The sequence below is a fragment of the Mya arenaria genome, chromosome 5 (genome assembly GCF_026914265.1).
Source record: "Mya arenaria isolate MELC-2E11 chromosome 5, ASM2691426v1".
In the NCBI taxonomy this organism is placed as follows: Eukaryota; Metazoa; Mollusca; class Bivalvia; order Myida; family Myidae; genus Mya; species Mya arenaria.
This window is the reverse complement of record NC_069126.1, coordinates 52,467,900-52,491,525: the sequence shown is the minus strand read 5'-3', so window position 1 is coordinate 52,491,525 and position 23,626 is coordinate 52,467,900. Positions and strand designations below refer to the sequence as shown.

The 23,626-nt window shown below is 33.0% G+C and overlaps 1 protein-coding gene across 1 annotated transcript in view; it reads right to left on the bottom strand.

Annotated features, from left to right (window-relative positions):
* Positions 1–6,230: 6,230 nt before the first annotated feature.
* Positions 6,231–23,626, bottom strand: part of LOC128234910 (uncharacterized) — a 63,907-nt gene continuing 46,511 nt past the window's right edge. Inside the window, exons 7-9 of the mRNA XM_052949530.1 lie at positions 21,891–22,016; positions 11,841–11,934; positions 6,231–10,269 (exon numbers count right to left, since the gene is read on the bottom strand). Of these exons, the coding sequence (XP_052805490.1) occupies positions 10,155–10,269; positions 11,841–11,934; positions 21,891–22,016 (335 nt within the window). The 3' untranslated portion in view covers positions 6,231–10,154. The remainder of the gene's footprint in view (positions 10,270–11,840; positions 11,935–21,890; positions 22,017–23,626) is intronic.

The following is a 23,626-nucleotide window of genomic DNA, read 5'->3' as shown; positions in this document are numbered from 1 at the left end:
GACCAAATGTTTTTATACACCGATGAACCACACCAAAACATTCAATCCATAAAAATTAAGCGCAGTGCATGTCCTTACCGCACATAGAACATTTGCTTCTAATGGTATGTTTTGGTAGAACATAACCTGTGAAGGCGGGAAAATTGAATAACGTAATTTTAAAGATCAAACAGCTTTCTGCACTACATAAGTTATAGGATAACTAAGTTTCATGTCTATTTATAGCTTTACATACTGGTTTATGCAATTTTTAAAATTCAACGCCAGCCTCGATCATAACTATTTATAACTGGAGAAAAATATGTTAAAAGTCAAGAGACTTTCTCTCAGGCCCTCATTTAATAAAAAAAAAACTCGATTACTTTCGTTTTAGTTTGGCGTTCAAATACCAGTGCTATGATTCAATTAAGTGTGATTTCTTCTAAAAATAAAACACAGCTTAAAATAGACTTCGTGGCGTGTTTAGAATGTTAGTCTTTAGTTTGACAACATGGACTATCTCAAAACATTCTTTTCCAAGGAACCATAATTAAACCCTCCGACATACAGGTCTCTTGTGAATTATGTTTATTCTCCAAGACATCTGTTGTGATGCGTTTTATGTGTATTATATTTCAGAGAATCATCGGTTTATACAGAAACGGTTGTCTTGAACTATTTTAAAACTCTTTGAGATGACCCCGAGCCGAGCGCTGGAGAATTGTCGTCTGTCTACAAAACTGCATTTTACTTCCTTGTCCATATATGAGCAATCCATCCGTTTCAGGTATAAAAAAGTTCAATGCCAAATTTGAGTATAATTGCACTTGAACAGGAAGAAATTAGAAAGGAATATCGCCCATTTCAACTCAGATAATGTTTCAGTTATAAGACAGCCAAACTCCTCAGGTTTGATACCACTAAAGCTAGAGTTGTGCTTCTTTCAACAACCGCTAGGAAAAGGTTACTTAAAAACTGTTATATCTGTCTTAATTTTACTTGACATTTCCTAAAACGTACTATTATTATTGTATTACTAGCAGTGCTGCATAGGCTTGGTTAATTCAGGCGATGTCGGTTTTCGGCCGTTGAGTACTTGAAATTACTTTTAGGTAATTTTTGTACATGGTGAACCTCTGCTAACTGACAAATTCTAACCTTAGGGACAAAACCACATGAGGTTAAACCCCGATTTAAAAGATATAATATATGAGCTTAAATATAACGTGGTTATGATTAAAATGACACAAAAGAGTAATGTTCAAGAAGGCAACACTGCTATAGCTGTTCAACCATCGAAGATATAACAATTACGAGCACGAACACTGATTTTACCCACACTCCTCTTCTCTGATGGTTTTAGGAAGGTACCCACTCTATTTATGTAAACAAAATGTCTTGTAAACTATGTTGGTTATCTTGTGTGGTTTCGTGTCTCCCGATATTTGCCTATGATCCTTGTGCACTTATACAAGGTCACTGGAACGTGACTTATGCCCCCGGAAGGTCTCCTCAGACAGCCAGCCATTAGTATTTAGGGCAGTATGAACAGATAGCCTTAAGTATCAAACATATGTTCAACTCCCCTTGCAGTTTTTTTTCGGTAATTCATAAATTGGTCGCTAACATTTATAAAAAAGTAAAGTACGAACACGAAGACGATTAGTCATGCAAGAGGGAGTGAATGTCAATTCGTGTTTGTTCTATTTTGAAATGAGCGTGTTGGATATTATTGCACATATATAAATGTAAAAATTACAATATGTTAAGAGATATTTTAGAAATAGATATTTTTGCACGGGTTCAAGTTGTTAATAAAAACCTAGTAAAGAAACAGAAGGGCCATTTTGGCCCTAAATCGCTCAACTGAGTAAGAGTATTTAACCTTTATACCACTAGTCAATGTAATACGGCACAGTTTCAGACCAGAAATGTTTCAAAGATTTCTTTGTTTAAGTAAATAAGAAACTTGTAACATTTTTTCCGCTTGGGCATAATTTGAACAAACTTGGTAGCGGACCAGTACATGATGCTACATACAAACATCAAGGGTCAGTGGCTAGCGGATTCAGGCAAATGATTTTCAAAGGTTTCTCTTTATCAGTCTACAGAAAATTTGTGCCCCCGATTTGAAAAAAAAATGGTACAGGACCCCTATATGTTGCTATATACCAAGGATAAAGGGTCTCGACCAAGCTGTTTTGGACAAAAGTATTTTCCAAAGATCTTCGTATATATCGTTATGTAAGACAGATGATCCCCAGAGACAAACTTTTGATCACAAGGGTTAAACTTGAATAAGCTTGATATAGGACCAGTATACAATATTACAAAAAATATCTAAGCTCTAGTCCGTATGGGTTTTGTCAAGGTTTTTCTTTTAAGTTACCATGGCAAACAGGGTTCTGCTAATTGTTTAATTGAACGTTTTGAAAGGGTACCACCCAAGTAACATCCCTGTGAAGTTTCAAAATAATTGTTCACGCATTTTATGAGATGTTGCGTCATGCAATTGTTGACAACGGACGCTGGACATAGACCAATCACAATAGCTCATTTCGTGCTCAAGTGAGCTACGAATGTTCTGAAATATTTGCTTTCACTATGAGTGGTGATTGCCCCCGAAGTATGTGCGAGTGCGATTCAAATGTCATTTAGCAATGAACTGTGTGGATGAAGAATGGAATCGAGCCAGACGTACGGGCGGACGGACCTTAAAGATAAGGATAGGGGTCTTGAACGCGACACGTTATTTTGATATGTCGAACATATGTGGCAATGTATTCTAAAACATGTCAAAGCAAGAGAAAGTTACAGCTTTAACACGACCACTCATACTCTATGTCCCTATATGATAATTATGTCGAATATATTTGGCTAGTTTTTAAAAAAAAATCTGTTCATACAAGAAAGTTATAGCGCTGACACGACCTCCTATATCCTGTGTCCTTATATGCAGCATTCCATAGAAAACAAACACTAAGTCTGACCTTGACCTTTGAGGTTGGGACAAGAGTCTTGCGCGTGACACGCTTGTCTTGGAATGTCGAACACACTAGTAAAGTTATTTTAAAATCAGTCAATACAAGAGAACATAACCTCCCGGACACTAGACATTGAACCGGACGGACGGATGGTGCTATTATAATATTGCCACTTTTGGTGACAGAAAAAAGTAATGTTAACGAGGCTGAAGAAACCAAATAACTAGCAGTTGATATTTTTAATGATCAAAGAAGGTTAAATGGTTTATCATGTTTTTAATTATTGAAATCCTAGTTTCCATAACAAATGGTGATTTAAACTGCATACCAAGTATGAGGCTACTAAGGTCCAAGTGTTCATCAGACAATTGACCTTAATACTTCGGCCCACTGACTTTAAAATCAATAAGGTTCATATACTGGTCGTGTCCAACCTGCCTTACCAAGTTTGATGACCCTGCCTCTTCAGTAATTGATCAGAAAAGGATTTTTAGCTTTAAGTCAACACAACCTTGACATTTGACTTACTGACCTCTCAAAATAAATGAGGTTTATCTATCTAATTGTCATGACTAGACATGTATTCCAAGTGTTGGGCCCCTAGATCCCAGCATTGTTCAGTTATTGGTCAGAAACAGATTTTTAAACTGAAAGTCACCATGACCTTAACTTTGTACACATTGACCTTTATATTAATGGGGTTCATTTTCTGTTCATGACAAACCTGCATACCAAGTGTGTGACCCAAGGCCAAGGTGTATGCAAGTCATTGCTCGGAAACCGTGGGGACGGCCCTCCAGGGACATTAAATAACACGACTCAAGATAAAGAAAACTTTTATTCAAGAATCATTTATACCAATTACACAGAATTCAAAAACATGTCATGGAAATATGACCAACATAATGCATATAATGCATCAATAATGCATCAGTCAATTGTAACCACGCCCCCCCCCCCCCCCAGGTCCGGGGGTATACCGGGGAAATGGGCCGTGTTTTTACCTTTCAGGTGGCCCGGCAGTGCCGGGTGAATGCGGTGAGTTCGTCTTCGCTTTGAATATAGCGGGGAATGGGCGTTACCTAGGGTCCCTGGGGTTACAATTGACTGGTGCATAACAATTATTAAAATACTTATTGCACTGCAAACACTCAAGCCAACTACAAACAAGCAAAAACCAACATCTTGATATAAAGATACTAATTTAATGTGCAAACTTTAATATTTTGATATTAAAATCAATTAAAATGTTATTCAAGATGGCTTCATGTCTTTATGTCTCATAGCACGTACTCTCTCAATGCAATAAACAAACAAATTACGTAATGACACACATTCACGCGACTATTGCACAATGAAAACATGGTAGCACTCAACACAATTCTTCATTCATAACATAAAAGGCTGTCATGTTTTGATTTGTAAAAGCTTTTTAAAAAACAACAACAGGTACTTAACACAAATGCTCTTATTATGTACAGAACAGCATGTAATGAACAAACACATGTATTGTACATTTTGAAACACATGTATTATCTATACATTTGACAGAGACAGAACAAACATTAATAAACATACATATTTGATGTTAGGGTCAGAGGAATAGCTAGATAGAACCATGCTTTATCATGCGTTTTAATAAAGAGCTTATTACATGCGTAACAAGTACCAACACGATCACCTCTATAACCTACAAAAGGTTTTCGAACATTGCATTTTAATATTACATTATAAATATGCACAGTTAACTCTGGCATAGAATGGGATATAAAGTATTCAGATTGAATGAGCATTTTTCATAGGCGTTCCGTTTCAGGGGAACCCCCTTACATTCATACAAATAGATTATGCTGCACAATGAATGCACTGTTTACTACAGATTGTTAAACAGTGTATCAAATTACTTCCTGAATGACATAAGCAGGAAATATATATCTTTCAATGCATGAAATGGATAAGTAAATGTAACCTTGTAATTTACAAAACAAAAGTGAATACTGTTTAAGCAATGCATGACAGCATGAATGCACTGTGTTAATAATAAAGCATGCATGTTTATATCAGATATTACTGCACTTTTAAGATAGGGCGTAACACTTCTGTCAAGTACAAGCATGCTGTACTGTTTACTTGTTATCAATGAGTCATACACTTGAATTGTGACCAATTGTTGGATGAAACTTCCGAATCATATGATCATTGTTTACTATACATGTATCCTTTGAAATGTCTCACAATCATTTTTTTTTACTAAATCAATGTGTATTTCAATGCAATTTGTTTCAACTGTTATGTATAGAAGTACCTTCATTCTTTTCAAGGCCCCACTTAAAACGTATTTTTTTCCATTACAATTAGTAAACACTGTTTTTGCCTTGTCGTCAAGGCACTGAGTAAATATTTATGGCAATGAGCTACCTTAGGTTTTGACAATCTGATATCATTCTAGTTGCCTTCAAATGCCATTCAATAATTCATTTAAACATTTTCATTGACGTATCATATCGTTTTTCATATGCCATAATCTGATCAATTCTTATGGAATTTGAAGATCATGCTCACAAAATATTCAACTCTATGAGTGATGTACAGAAATATACTTCATATGTTGTAAAACATTTTTACTGAAGCACATTGACAAAATTAGTATGCCTTCTATAAATTGCGTTTGGTTTCCATTGAAAAAACAACAACATGCAAGCATTTAAAACATTCAGAACATGTATAGTCAATAACAAACTTTAACACCAATAACAAACTTAACCTGTCACCTTTTAGCTTATATACATACATGATATAATTTGTTACACAATTTGTTATACAAAATTATGGCAATCAAAAAGCACAAGTTCTCTGGACATTATGAGGGTTCATATAATGGTCGTAATTCACCTGTCTACCAAGTTTGATAACCTTGGGTATCGGCATTCTTTCGTTATTGATCTTGACCTTTGACTTACTGGCCTCATAATAAATACGGTTCATCTAATGATCATGATCAGACAGGTCTATGAAGTGTAAGGCCCTTAGGTCCCAGCATTTATCAGTGGTTGATAAAAAACAGATTTTCAGCATAAGCTTGGTCACCATGACCTTGCTTTCATACACAGTGACTTCTAAATCAATAATGTCCATCCGCTGGTCATTACCAACATGTCTACCGAGTTTGTGATCTCTGGGCCTAGGTATATGCAAGTCATTGATCGGAAACCGTGGGGACAGTTCGATTACTATATTTGGCCCTCTCGAGACATAAAATAACACGACTTAAGATAAAGAAACTTTTATTCAAGAACCATTCATACGAATAACAGAAAACAAAAGCATTTAATGCAAATTTAAACAACCTTATACATATAACAATGATTAAAATACTAATTGCACTGCAAATAATCAAACGAATTACTCAAAACCATTGTAGCAATAACCAACACATTGATATATATATATATATGCTTGTACAATGCGCAAACTCTAAATGCCATATGTATGCTCATTTGATCGCTTTGATCTTAAATCAATTAAAGTGTTATTGGCTTCATGTTTGTATGTCTTTAAGCACTACTCTCTCAAGGCAATAAACAAACCCATTACGTAATGGCATAGATTTACGTAACCATGGCACAATGAAAACAAACATGGTAACACTCAACACAAGTCTGCATTCATAACAAAAACGGCTGTAATGGTTTGATCTATAAAACCTTTTTAAAACAGGAACTATACACAATTACAGAACAGCATGCAATGGACATTAATTTTACATTTACCATGGACAGTATACATATATAAAAACATATTTCATGTTTAGTTTAAAGGAATAGATAGGTAGAAAACATGCTTTATCATGTCTTTTGATAAAGAGTTTATTACATGCAAATCAAGTAACAAAACGATCACCTCTATATAAATCACTGATAAGGTATTCAAATATGCATTTTAATAGCATACCCTGAAGATGCAGTAAGCCCGCTGAATATAAACCTGGCATGAAATTAGATATCAAAGGTATGCAGATTGAAGGAGCATTTTTCATTCGCTCTTGTTATTATGGGGAAACCCCCCTAACATTCCTACAAGGATTGAATTTCAACGGTGCACTATTTATGCTGCACAATGACTGCCTACTTTACTACAGATTGCAAGCATATCACATGCATGTTTATATCAGATGCACTATTAAGATGATAATGCACTAGTAAAATAGGGCGTTTCATTTATGTCAAGTACAAGAATGCTGCACTGTATACTGTTTATCAAACACTTGAATTATCACTAAATGGTGGATGAAACTTCCTAATAATATTATCAGGGGTTACTAACAAAATATATATAATTTCGAATATCTTAAAATTATTATAACTTACGTTTACCGCAATGCAATTGGTTTCAACTGTTTAATTTGTAAACGAGTATCTCATTGATCTACAGGCCAGACTTAAAACATATTTTCCAATCAAAGAGGTAAACATTGGTGTGTTTTTTTCCATATCGTCAAGACACTGGGTAAATATTTATGGCACTGAGATACTTTAGGTTGTGGCCAGCTGATAATATTTCAATTGCCTTTAATTGCCATTCAATAAATCACAAACACATTATGCATTGGCCTATCATATTGAATTTCATCAACATAATCTGATTCTTAAGTTCTTATTGAATTTGAAGATTATTTTTTGCTTACAAAATATTAAACTCTACGAGTAATGTTCATACAGTATAATACTTCACATGTTGTAAATTATTTTTAAGTGAAGCACAATGGTTTATTACATCATGATTATGCCTTTCATAAAGAGGGTTTGCTTTCCTTTAAAAGAGCTATAAAACAACATGCAAGGCATTAAAACATTCAAAACATGTACAGCAATTAATAAACCTTGACACAAATATCAAACTTTAACTGTCACATGATATATGTTACACAATTTGCTATTATGGCACTCAATAAGCATATGTTTTCTGGACATATGCAGCACACAGATATATAGACAAATACTTTAACCATTGCACACAGATATATAGACAAATACTTTAACCATTGTTTTACAATGTAAAAAGATTTAATATACTAAATAAACAAACAGTAATCATACACTTAAACTATTGTTTTAAAAATTAAAAAGATAAACTATTCGTTTTCTTTAAATTTATCATATCTCCTCAAATTTCTTGGTTATATAATTCTGTATCTAGCTAAAAAAACATGTTCACTTTTAACATTCTAAACAAAACAGCTACTTGTAGCAGCACAGTTATAGTAATGTATACACATCATGTGTATTAACTTGTATGCATTGCTGGAATTCTGGGTAAGATTCAAGTACAGCAGATATTTGTGTATAGATCATCATCATATACAATCATCATATACCGGTAAACATGGACACTTATTCACAGTAATATAAATCAATGAAAGGTAACTTCAAAAGAATTTAAAATATGAAAACAAGGCTTGAAACATAGGCATATTAGTAGCAAGTTTGGCACAAAACAATGCATCAGATGCACATGATTGAATCATTTATAAATAACATACAAGCATATAAAAAATACTCCAACTAAAACTGAGTAATACTTTACTGCACAGCAAGAAATAAGCATACAGACCTCTAAGGTCTTGTGGACGGATAACGGATCAATGTTTACCAACAGCACTGCAGAGCGAACACAAACAGAGCAAACACTTGTAAACATATTGTTTTTAATGAAAAGGGGCATATAGCTCAACAATCATTAAAACTAGAGTTATGGGCCTTAACAAACTTGTACATATTGTCTCGAGCAAAATGTGTTCCAAGTTCAAGTGCCATTTGAATATCTTGAAAGTATTGGAAACCAAAGCACTTATGCTGCTGCTGACAACAACCCCAAGGCTAGACAAGAACTTGACTAGCTAAAAATATAGATATATCTAAATGACAAATAACATTACATGTACAAACAAAAGGAATGACATGAGACACTATCATACTAAAGGATGATTATTATGCTCTTGATATACATCATCATGATATCAAATACACTGATGTCTGTATAGGAAATAAATACTTTGATATATTATATACTTGGAAACCAAATTCACAACCAGATGACAAGAAAAAATAATCTTTACAAAGTTGTTTTTTTTTAATAAACTCTTCGTTCAGTCAATACAACCTTATCAGACATTCTGTGAGGAAATGGAGCAGGTATTACATCAGTAGCTTAGAATCAATAAGCGGCTGTAACATGGAATAAATAGGGGAATTCCACATAATCACGCCACTATACATAAACGTTCTACATAATGACACCACATTTTCATTGTTTGTACTTGAGATAGAAGAGCTTTGTTTACTTATGAATAAATAAACTTCCAGTGTTATATCATCATTATAGATGTTACGTTTATAAAAAGCTTTAGTCTGCATTTTGAGGGTCATAAATATCACATTATAAATATTTTTCTGTACAGCACTTAATCTTCAGTTTGAAAGGTCATACATTTGACAAAACTTACATGGACTTGACCTTGTTTTTTTAATTGCTAGTTGCACATATTTAAATAATCATTCAATTTACAAATTCTTCCCGTACAAACAACCTTAGTTTATGATTTAATTTTATTGATAATCTCTTGTAGTATCTTAAAAGTATCTTAAATATGGTTAAATTATGGTTATAACAATTGTTTTTCGTCCATTTGGAAACTTATATTCTTCAAGCATGAAAATAAGAGTTGCATTAAACATGTATGACAATGTAACAAATCAGTTCTTATATTTGCAAGTTTAAAAAAGTCACCAACTATTTCTTTGAATCAAGTCTAGTTGCCGTAGTTGGCCAGTTTCAAGTCAGTTTTATTTAATAAGATTGTCTAAATGAAACACATTTCAAGATTTTTTTTTAACTATGAAAAATAACCTGTTAACTACTAAAATTTGATAAGATACATTTATTCTATTTCTTTTAGTACATGTATATTGTATTTCTTTTAATATATGTTGCTTTTGATATATGTGTGTAAGATGATTAACGGAAGTAATATCACAGCTATTGCAGACTCAGATCATGGGGGTCCAGGTAGTATGAACCATGTCAACTAGGCTCTAGCTAATTTAGTCACTCTTATAACATTCTGTGTGTGCTTAATTCATTATCACAATTGCCTTTGTCCTTTTACCTCTTCTTCCCACCCTCCTCTGCATCTTATCCGACTTTCTGTTCTATAGGGGGGAGCCTTTCCTTCTTACCTACCACATCCTTTCCACCCCCTGAATAAGCTGAATATCCTTGCTGTCCTAATGGGGGCAAATGCATTGCTCTGAAAAAACAACAACATATTTTAATTATATATGTAGAAATGATGCAAAAACTACTGTGTATGATGTCTCATCTTCATCCATCACAAACATTGACACAAAAGTAGACACACTAAAAGCCATCATAATATTTACATAAAACAAATCAAAATATTTAAATTCCCATTATGTTTGAGTGATGGAAACTTATTTTTTGTATGTATATCCAAAGGGCTTTTCTTAACTATTTGACCTTTCTTGTTGCAATATTTCAACCCCAACTCAAATTATTCAGTACCAACAATTTTTCCATTTTCAGTAACAAAGGAAAGGTCTCTATAAACTCTTCCTATATACCAAGTTTGTTCATCATATGACGAACCTTAATAAAAATATTTGATACCATAAAATTGTGAGAAGGCCCTGTATCGCTCACCTGGTCCAATTCAAGTGTGAAATAAGTGTTTTCAGGGCGAGGGCAATTGTGACAGGGGGTTTGATCCTTCCTAGTGACCAAGTTTTTTTTAATATCACGGAAGATTTTTTTTAATATCACGGATGACCCAGTTGCAAAACCTTACCTTGCCAGGTTTCATATAGATAAAGTAGAAAATATGGCCTCAACAGTGTTTTAACAATGTTTTCTATGATTTGACTTCGTGACCTAGTTTTTGAACTCAGGTTACCAAGTTTCAAACTTGACATAGATTTCATAAACACAAACATTCTGACATAGTTTCATGGTGATCAAAGAGAGAATGTAACCTCTACAGTGTTTACAAAGTTTTTCTATGATTTGACCTAATGGCCTGGTTTTTGACCTCTGATTACCCAGTTTCAAACTCTACCTAAAGATCATCAAGAATAACATTCTGATCAAGTTCCATGAACATACGGTCATAAATGTGGCCTCTGGAGTGTTAACATGCTTTTTCTATGATTTGACCTAATGACCTAGTTTTTGACCGCACATGACCCAGATTTCAACTTGACTTAGAGATTATAAATATAAACATTCTGACTAACTTTCATGAAGAAACATTTATAAATGTGACCTCTAGATTGTTAACAAGCTTTTCCTTAAATTTGACCTGGTGACCTAGTTTTTGACCGCACATGACCAAGATTCGAACTTGGCCTAGAGCTTATCAACCTGACTAAGTTTCATTGAAGAAACATTTATAAATGTGACCTCTAGAGTGCTAACAAGCTTTTCCTATGATTTGACCTGGTGACCTAGTTTTTGACCGCACATAACCCAGATTTAATCTTGAGTTAAAGAGTATTAATATAAACTCTCTGACCAACTTTCATGAAGATACAGTCATAAATGTGACATCAAGAGTGTTAACAAGCTTTTCCTTCGATTTGACCTGGTGACCTAGTTTTGACCGCACATATTTTATGGCCAAGGTTAGTTTATGGTCAACACTAATGGAAAAAAAAAACAACAACCAAAGACTGCACAAATGCTTTATAATGAAAATAACGTATTTTTTTTCATTGAAAAGCAGCCAAGCTAAATCTTATAAATACATGTATGTACCACATACATTTACAGATAAAGAATACAACAAGGTGTCAGTAAGTTTACCTATGTTTTTCCTGGTCTTGCTTGTCTTTGTTGTCTGGTGATTTGTTTGGAGCATCGGTAACTCTGGAATGACTCATACAGTCCCATCCGTCCCCTGTTGTCATGGTTATGTTATACATGTAGTTTTATCTTTATTTTTATTATTATCATTTTTTTCGACATTATTATTATTACGGTAGTATTAGTATTAGTAGTAGTATTATTATTATTAAAAAGAAAGGAAGGCCACATTATCATTTCTGCAAGCTTTAATACCTATTTTGAAAAAGATCAATACCAATTTTTATCAGATCAATTAAATGCAGATTAATTTGGTCTAAAATGTTTAAACATGTCAATGTTTCCAAATAAGTTAAAAAAGTTAAACTTCTGAATTGAAACTAGTTGTCCAGTGCAAGGTGTAGGTTGATTGTATTTAGATCAAAGGTAAACTTTCATTTTAATCAATTTTGTAATGTAATGTACCATACTTACATATTTCTTAAGTTTGTTTTCGAAGAAACAGGTTCTTATGTAAACTGTTTGAAAAGGTTTCATTTGAATTGTTGCGAAATATGTTTGTCAGAAGACAGCCAGATGTGGTGCCTGAGAATGGTGTTGTTTAATTATTAACTTTCCCTCTTTCTCGACTCTTTGGTAGTTCTGTTTCTTTGTATCTATTTTTGACTTGTTGTTTGTTATAAATTTGTATTCTACTAACTGACATTAGTTCCTTAATTATACAGACATATTTTTGGTTTTGAAGATAAAAGTTTCATAGCTTTACTCTTGTGAATGACATTTATGAAGTATATTGATAATAAATATGCATAATTATTTAGTATACGGTACATGGTGTACATTAAAAGTGAAATTATCAACAGACCATTTATTCATTAAAATATCACAAACAAGAACAGAAATAGGATTAACAGAATCATTCAAATAAGAGCTGTCACATAGACTCAACTATTCCTCCGCTTTTCAGTTACATGCAAAACCTAAACCAGAATTTCTATGTCGAATAAAAAAGGGCCATTATTTGAATTATTTAGTGCAAACTAGAATTACTTTACTTGGTTATTTAAGTAGATTAGATGGTAGAGTACCATTGTATAAAGTCTCAATGCAATACATTGCTGAGATATTAACCTATGTGTGCTTAACCAGAATTTCCAAGTCAAATAATAAAGGCCCATAATTTGCCTTATATATATTCAAAAAAGTGTTATCTAAATTCATAAATTTAGTAGGTTAGATAGTTGGATATACATACTTAAGTTTCAATGCAATATACAATGTATTTGCTGAGATATTGACTTTAATGTGGTTACATGCAAAACCTTTACCAGAATTTCTGAGTCGAATAATAAAGGGCAATTTATAATTTTGCATTGAATGCAAACTAGAGTTGTTATCTTATGTGGTTAATTAAGTAGGTTGGATGGTTGAGTACCATTGTATAAAGGCTAAATGCAATACGTTAAGTTGTTGCTGAGATATTAACCTATGTGTGCTTACTTACTAAACCTTAACCAGAATGTTTAAGTCAAGTAATAAAGGCCCATTATTTGCATTATATTCAAAAAAGTGTTATCTAAATTCATAAATTTAGTAGGTTAGATAGTTGGGAATACATATCCAAAGTTTCAATGCAATACATGATGTATTTACTGAGATAATGACTTAAAGGTGCTTACATGCAAAACCTTAACCAAGGTGTGACGCCGACGCCGACACTAGGGTGAGTAGTATAGCTCTCCTTATTCTTCAAATAGTTGAGCTAAAAATCTGCACACTAGTATATTATTAAAATTAAAAATTAATAAATAATTAAACAAAAAGCAAGACTACATGTTTCCAATACAAACAATTCAGCATCTAAACTAATCATTTTTACTTCCTTTCTAAATCTTTTATCTCCTTGTTATTGGGCAAATTATGATGTACTATGCATTCATTAAAAAAGCTGTAATTGTACGTAAAAGTATACGATATTCAATATTATACAATACAAGTTCTTACACATATCCTCTTTTGTATTAAAATCTTTCAAAAGCATGTATTGTACAATACAATCTTACAGCAAAAATATACACAAGCTACACTTCCAAACCGAAATGAAAGTTCACACCATCAAGAGTTGTATGATACTGAGGTAATATTAGGGAAACAAAATACAAGATTTCAGCAAATTGGATGTGTTACTTATCTGTGCATTCATGATCTTTCTAGTCACCTTGACCCTTAGCTTGATCTACTTAACCCAAAAACCAATAGAGGTCATTTACTGACCATGACTCTACACCAGGTCATTCAGAAATAATCGATCAGAAACAAAACCAGCTTTTATTGTATACAAATTTATTATATTATATCAACCATAATTTTTCTAGTCAAGGTTACCATGACCATGACATTTGACGTGTTTACCCGAAAATCAATTAGAGTCATTTATTGACTAATATTGACCAAGTTTGAAGAGTCTTAACAAAATTGTTCAAAAGTTATTAACTGGAATCAAAAGCGACCACAATTCATGTCCCCATGGCCTTGCCCTATTGACACTAAAATTTACTAACCATACCCAATGTGTTTTGCAATTTGAAGACAATAAACAAAACTGTTTAAATGCTATTGATTGAAAACAAAAATGTGAAGCCAAAGACAAAGCAATTCCTATGCAGGTGACAAAAAAATCATCAACTGATTAATAAAAAAATCATGAATTAAAACGCCACAATTATTTTAAAGTGTTTTTTCAATATTCCAACAAATCTATTATAATTGGTCAGTTAACTGCCATTTTTACTGACATTTGAAATACCACAGTATCTTACATACCTCATTAAAAATAAGTACAATTTGTATCAAAGTAACATCGGGCTACTATAACTCAATAGTTAGCTGAAATAGAGTTATGGTTCTTGTATGCTGCACTTCTGCTCATTGTGCTTAACCATTGAATGAAGTTTAATTAAATTCCATTCTGTAGTTTTCAAGATATGCTCTGGACATGAAAAGGTAACAAAGTGTAGTTACTCTGTAATAAGCTGAAATCAAGTTATAATTCTTGTACACCGCCTTTCCTCTCATTATAATATTCTATCATTGTATGAAGTTTTATTGAATTCCATCCAATTGTTTCAAAGTTAAGCTTTGAAATAGAAAAAAGTAACAAAGGCAATAACTCTAACTGCCAGGCTATGCAGGAGACATAACAAGATTGAAACAATACTCTATTAATCAAAATGTCAAATTGTGGTTAGGGCTTGATCATACACCATTGATTGTAGAAATAAGAACAATGATGGAATTGTTTCGATGGCTAATTACTAGTTGTAAAAAGAGTAACTAATTCCATATTTACTAAAGTGTTTTACTTCTTTATAACAATATGTATTTTTCCATTACTAATTACTATTACTAAATATAAGCCTTCTAATAGTCAGTCAATATCTCCAATCATAAATATCACAATCAAACCAAAATAACAAATACAAAGTTCATGTCACTCACATGGTTTTCAACAGACAATGCGAAATGATCTTATTATATAAGTTTAACAGAACATGATACAGGACAAAAAGTAAAAAAAATGAAGATCAAATATATATATAATGGCACACAGTTTTGAAGGTCCAAATCACAGTTGTTTTAAAGACTACAACACTAATACTTTTAAAGTTATTTAGAGCGAAAAACACCCAACTAAAACATTCAATAATGTAATATATAAATAAATTGGTTGAGAGTTGCAAACTGTCAACAAAGGGCCCCTATTTCTAATTAGCACTGATGTCAATTAACTAAGTTTTGATAGCGGAACTTTCACCTACACAATTCTATTGTTTACCAATTAGAGACCTTTTACCAAACAATGGACGCTAACGAGCGAACGAGTAGCGACCGTTATGAGCATTGATTTCTTAATGGGCATAATTTAACGCACAATATATGCCATGAACGATACAATGTATTCACGATCTTGTCTTTCCCGAAAACAAATTCATTTTTTTTCCGAGTAATCGAGTACCCGAGTACTCGATCGAAAGATTGTCCGAGTACTCGAGTACTAATTTTACTACTCGTTGCTATCCCTAATATATATATATCAACTCAAAAATTGATAACTGCACAGTTTAACAATATGATTCCTTAAACAACAAGTACACATTTTGTTATACTGACAAATGGATAATTCACCAGTTGGTTGTATTAATAAATAGGAAGGTGTACAAAAGTAACGAATGTACAAAACTTAGGATAGATGTCACATAACAAGACTTCTACAATATATTCATTTAACACAGATTTTACTACATACAATGTTGCATCTAAATTGTACATTATTGAATGTCATATAATAAATTAACATGATGAAACTAAAACTTCAAATAGGATAACACACTGAATGGAAGTATCACTAGATTAATATGCAATGTAGATGTTAAAATGATCATTTGACACACAAAGGATTTATTGTTTTATGCAAAAAGACGATCTTGTCCAACTTTCATTTTGAGTGCTATGCATGATTAAGCACAGGATTACCACACAAGCAGATATAATTGCAATAGAAACATACATATCTTTCTTATAATGAGGTTACAAACTGTAACTTGTATGTGTATTTTTGTTTGTGTTCCATCACATACTGAAAGTTGTATCTAAAGTCATAAAATTGTTTGCCTAATATCTTATTGTAGTCCTTTTTTGTATAAAAATAAAACTATTTACCTTCCTTATTTGTGTATGTGTTTATGTTTATAATCACTACATTAAGAATGTGTTTTGGGAGACTAGAATAGACCTTGAAGTCCACATGGTAACACTAACAAGACAGTCATTTGTAACCTCCTTACAATACACATCAATCACCGGGAAAGGCATCAACAAGCATTATACAAAATAGGGTAAGATTAAGATTAATATAAAACCAGTCCTACCTTAATAATTGAAAAGCTTACAAAGATTTTATTAACATTGAACGAAGCATCTATAAGGTATGCTCTCATTAAGGCGACTGCTCCTCAGATATCAATTTAAGTGATCCACCATTTTAACGAATACACAACTTTCAGTTCTTTCAATCAGATGTAAGTTTAAAAACAACATCCTTTTTCCGTGGGTAACTAAGACTTATTGGACTTGCTGCTCATCTGCTCATTGTCATTATAAATGTGACAGTGAATACCAAGTTTCTTGTGGATGATCTTTCAAAATGATTTATAAGTTATATAGTTTAACACAACATTCAAGCAATGACCTAACATTGGCCAACACAACCAATTCTATTGTCAATGAATGCATCTGAACATTAAGCGTTCCTAATACCCCCATCACATTAGAAGAAAACCATGAAGACTGCACTAAGTCCTAGCAATTTCAACGAACGCAGCGAGGACGCAGACAAATTCTCAAAAAATGCTTTACTTACGTTCAAATAATGTCCTTAATGCGTCCCTGCCAGGCATTCATTGCAGTCTCACACGTTACAAATATGTTCTTACTGCCCGCATCTTCTAGCGCCCACCACGTCCAATTCGTTCTTAATGAGTGAGCACCACATCCAATGCGTTCTTTGTATGTTCTAGGAAGATTGCACCATGCGCCTACTAAGTGCTAATTATCACGTCCTCATTACATTCTTATGACTTGAATTTATTTGAAAATGTAATCAAGATGGAATTACCATGTTCTATTTATAATTGGCCAATTTTTTTCATTCATATCTAGTGTTGGTATAAAAAGAAGTTATACCGGAGTTGAATCCCGTATTTATACATGATCACTGTTCAGAACCTGACCGGACGTGGTAAGAACCTGATACAAACGTGCCTAAGACGTGTTAACCACAAAAAGGACATATTAACAACCAAATGAGCGTGGAGAGGTTGTGGTGAGAACTCCATTGACATACAAGAACGCAATGACAATCTAGAGATAACGCAATGAGAACACCACTTAATATTTCCCATTCCTACTAGGTTTGAGTTACGCCTGAGCACTAACGTCAATACATTATTATTAAGTTCTTACTAGGTCTTGATTCGACCACATCCTCACTACGTTTTTTTAACATGTTTAAAGTCCGCTCACGTCCTTCATGACCATAAAGACCATACCACATTCTTATAGGTGTCTACTGCGTTCCTTCTACATTGACCAAGCTCTCGCTGCATCCTACCAGATTTTAGAGGACGTAGTGTGAACGTAGCCTAGGGCTAAGTGTGATGGGGGCATAAGGGCATTTCAGACTAGGCAATAATTTTTTATATACAATTTTGAGACATTACAGAAAATATTTTATACAGTCATGCAACAACATCTAGTAATATGTACAAGAGACAAGTGAATACTTAGCCTGGTAGAGGGTATGGTATAATTTTAATGTACCAAACAGTTTTTATAAAACATTAATTTAAGTAATTTAACAATATATTGAAATCTAAAACATTCATATCTAATTCTTCATGATTTTAGTTTTTTTGTAAGATTTGTTTCAGCATCACCTTAAACCAAAAATATCATCGTTAGCAGAAGTGTTACACAATTTAATGTTAAGTTACTGAATGTCTTTGGGTTGCTATGTAAAAAGAAATTTTAAAATCAAGATTAGATTAAAAACAGCAAAAGTTCATGATTGTATATAATGAGTATGTAACAAATAATTGAGTTTTGTTTTTGTTTTAATGAACAGTTTCTACTTTCATATTTTCACATAGTTTTAGCTGTTATTAATGTTAAGAAATTTAACTTATTTTTTTGCAAATAATATATTTCAAAATTTCAATGTTCCATATATGGATTCAAATATCTGAGTAACATATGGGAGTATAAATCCTTGGGTATAACAAATATGGTAGATCAAAAGTACATTTGGTCTGAACAAAAATTGTTGTATTGTATAAAAAGTGCTGTTTAAAGAAAGACAAGCATTTCCTCATTTTGAGTGCTTAAAGATGTGCAAAACAGGTGGACAACTAGCGAGGTAAGAGGATAATTAATCACTTTATATACATAGAATTTTAGTGCTAATCAATCAGTCTTAGGAGGCTGATAATACATCATTTTACATGAATAAAACAATAAATGCAACAATCTGTGTCATCTGTGTTTCCCTGTTTAAAATAGTGCATAATGGTTTCCCATATCTATTTATTCGCACAGATAAATATACTGATGCTATTTATAAACTTACCGGGATTTACCTGGTTAATACTGACAACCCCAGTAAATTTTGATATGGAAAAATGTGCAAAAACTGCGAAAGATTCATGGGTTGTAAGGTATGTGATACATCAGTTTATTTAAGTAAGATTCAATGCGCTGTACAAAACAATGTTGAGTTTAATTCAGTTTTTGACAATTTCCTCTTTTTCTTGCATCATCTGGTGTCTAGCCCCTTTAATGTCACAAACAAGTGATATTGACCAAATATATTTGATTAAGCAAAGTCCCATGTGCTAAAAGCAGAGAAGTTCTTGAATCTATCTTTCAATATTCTGGTAAATGGTGAAGGGCATACAAGGCCATTAACTTGCCATGACCCTCCTATATGAAGCAAAGATACAACATCAGATGTGTTTAAGCAAGAGCAGATAGGATAACAGGGCCATGCAAATAATACCCCACACATACACTCAAAATGAAAAGAATGTAGGGTATACATGTAGAAACCTTTATTTGTCTCAGTTTTTATGACCCTAAACTTTAAAAATCTATGGTCAACAAATTTGTTCATAAAACTGATTAAACATATTAAGCTATGAATTAAATATACCGTAATCTGTTTAAAATTCAACAAATACACTGCCTCATTCAGCCGGGTTTTTACAATCATGAGTATCCACTCAAAATAACACCATCTTTTTCTTTGATTTTGCTTTACATCAGATTAAAAAAATATATATAAAGTTTTAATAACTGTAAGCTTTTGTTACATGGTAACATTCTAACTGTTAATTTATTGTTTTTGGTTGATAAACAAACAATTATCAAATTCAACATGATTATCCAGCATTAATAGACACATTTCATTCCTCATTCAGAGCATCAGGTTACTTTTTGCCTTAACCTATAAACAGAAAATGAAATGTTTATCAAATCTATCTTATATAGACATAATCATACAGAAGAGGATTATTAAATAAATATTGTATCTAATAAAGGTAATAGCATAAATTAGATAAAAACCTACATTTGCAATGGGATTGCATATTGGACTTCAATTCAGTACCCCACTAATTGATAAAAATTCCAGTTTGATATCTTAGCTATGGTGGCAGAGAGGTGACAAAGGCAACTCTTTTTTTACAATTCGTAACTTGTGGCCCCAGCTTAGTAACTTGAGGCCCCAACTTTGTAAATTGTGGCCACAACTTTGTATTTTTGAGGCCACAATTTAGTAAATGTTGGCCACAATTTAGTAACTTGAGGCCACGACTTAAGTAACATGTGGCCTCAACTTTAGTTTATTTAATCAAAACACTTGTTTTGCCTTCCAGCTTTATTGTAATTACACAGTTCACACCCCTGGTACTAAAACACCATTTGTACCCAGCAAAAGTGAAAAATATCTATGAAGATAGGGATACGTAGTTTTTTATCAGATTTTGTGAATTTCAGGAAGGCCTTTCTAATATGCTAATCTAATATGCTAAAAGTGTAACCGATTTGAGACAAAATAATATAATTCAAATTAGTTTACGTCATTTGTACAGAGTACTGAGATCGTTGACGTTAAGACGAAGAGAATACCTGGCACAGTGACGCTCGTTCTGTTTAACACTTTGTTGTCAACATGATTGAGCATTCTAGACAAATTCATGGTTACAGAGTTATGTGACAACGATGCTTGCTATGGAATGAGCATTAGGTTTGAGTTTATCCTCCATGTCCAAACCATAACTCACCACCATGACAGCATTCCATCCTTGTTCTTCTTCCCTTTGCTTCCATCAGGACTAAATAAAGCTGATATGTGCAGGCGAAATATCTGGGGTATCAATCATAAGTACAGTGCTATCACCGGTAAAAGCCACAAAGAGTCAAAGATGACACAGCTGTTTTGATTGGCTAAATTTAGTTTTGGCCACAAGTTTCTAAGTTGAGGCCACAACTTTTTAAATTGTGGCTGCAACAAGTTACCAAGTAGAAGCCACAATTTACTAAGTTGTGGCCACAATGTATATAAGTCATTGCGCATGTCACCTCTGTGCCACCAGACTTAACAGTCATGAAACTTAACTTAATCAATTGATAAGGTTTTACTTAATTATTTTATGTTCTATCTATTTCCTTATTTTATTGAGAGTTAGAATTTACACTATGTAATAGTGAGATGACATGAAGTAAATTTTTACTGAATAAGAATGGGCCGAGTGATCGTAGCGAACTGGCCCTTTTTAATCAATAAGAAATTTAATTTAGGTCATCTTACTAACTTAAAATACTACCTCATTGGCTCATACACAGACAACGCAAAATCTGACCAAAATCTGACGTAGGATGAGTGGCAGTAGGCAGACATTTAAACAGCCGCCAAGGGTGAAATTCTTAATAATTAAGTCTCGTGCTTAATGATTGCCTATCTGCGATTTAATTGGCTTCATCATGTATTTGAATCATATGTCAAATTATTTTGCTTTAACATTTGATCATGGAAAACCAGAATAAATTACTATTTCTTATGTTAAAAGGTTGTATTCTAAATTCTGATAGTTCTGTTTTTTGTTGAATATCAAAGTTATTTTTTTGCACAAAGTCACAACGCCAACAACACCAGGGCTATGACAATTACTCTTTACTACTTTCTTTTAAATCCAGACAGACAAGATAAAAACTTTTCACTTCCTTCATTTGACATGAATTCAACATCAAAATGGAAAAGTTAACAAGATTGTGACTAACAGCTAAGCAGCACAAAAACTGGAGCGGAAAAACAAAAATGAACAAAACCAACTTCACCATAATACATTCAATTAATTAATGTTTATCAGACAACTTCAAAATGCTATTAAAATTAATCAGTAGGCTTTAAAGTAACTGAAACAAAATGTGATTTACCAGGATTTCCAGGATTTCCAGGATTCAGGAAAATCCGAATGCATATGACTACTACAATTGTTCCAACTACACTGATTCCTGCCATACTGAATCCTGCGATGGTGTTGTCTTTAAAGCAATTCTTTGCTGAAAATGAAACAAAGCAAAAAGAAGTAATAAGTGATGGCTTATAAATAAAAACAAGAGGGCCAAGATAGCCCTATATCACTCACCTGATTGGACAAAGGGTTCTAAAGTTATTGATTGGACAACATACTTGACAGTCCTCCCACCCGTTCATCACAGATGAAAATATTTTATGTCCCGTTTTTTAAACAGGCTTATAAAAACATGAAAAATATGTAGCGTATGTGAACAAGTTTGGCCAACATTGCCCATTATCGCCGACTCTATTGACTACTCGATGCAGACACATCAACTGCATCTCAAATGGGTCATTTAAATATTTCAATCTTGCAAGTTCCTTTTTGTAAACAATATCCCAGATGTTTAAAAAAGTAAAGTTAAGCATTATGGGTATTGATATTTTGTTGGAATGATCACAGGATAAAATCAGAAGGTGTTTATTTATACTGTCAATCACAGGTGTAACTTTTAATTGTGATGTAAAAGCACGAGGCCGAGAATGGAAATTCCAGGATCCTGGGAAGTAAATTGGTTGAAATTGTCCCAGTGGTTTAGGAGGAAGTTGATTGAAGGAAAATGTTGACGATAGATGGACAACTGAGAAATGATGATGGAAAACGGACAGTCACACTATCACAATAGCTATATATAGATTTTTCATATGTCTGTCTTGATTTTCCCGCTAAGCCGAAGTCATATTGCAACCCCTGTGGTGGAATTTCACACATTTTCTATGTTCTTTATGTTGAACTGCAGATATAGCGTTAGGTGGGAAAAAAACCATGACAGTGTGCGGCATGACGCTAAATTACTGAGCATGTCAAAATAACAAACTGTCATAATTTGGAGTATACAGTCAAACCTGTATTAAGTGACCACCCTTGGGAAAAGGTCAAAGTGGCTGCTAGGTGGCCACTTCATCAAGGTTGGACATTTCTGCCATTTTATCTTTGTTCAAACAGAGGTCTTTTATGCAACTTCATCACAGCCTCACACCACAATCAGTATCATCAGTAGTATTATTATTAAAGAAGATTAAAAACAGATGTAGATAAAATAACTTTATTTCAAATTTATAAATAAAAGGTATAAGATGAATGCTTTATGCTCTGATATTCCTCCACAATTTCAAGCTTATGCCTAAGCAAGAAATTGATTGAGTCCGTCCACAGTTAGATTTCTTGGCAACTCTTCTAGCACTACGGCCGTTTTATAATAATTGTATACACTCGACACGTTCTTTTAGAGTGAAACATTTTCAATTTGTCTTATTTTCAGCCATTATCAAAATTGAAAAAAAATATTGAAAAGAATGCAATGTAAATATCCGTTCGTAGAAATATAAATCAGTGCATTTTGAAAATTAATATGGAAATGTATACATATCATAACTCGTTTCACACATGCAAACTGTAAATCATAATAACCAGTGTTCTATGTCGGTTTATGATAATTAAGTTAATAATTATTAAAGTATCATCATAAATTGTGTCAATTCTGATCAAAACAGTATGAAACATGGACATTTATTAAATGACAATCTATGATGGGCACAGAAAAAATAACTTTTAAATGTAAAAGCTTAAAAGTTCCAGTGCTCCGGCCGACCA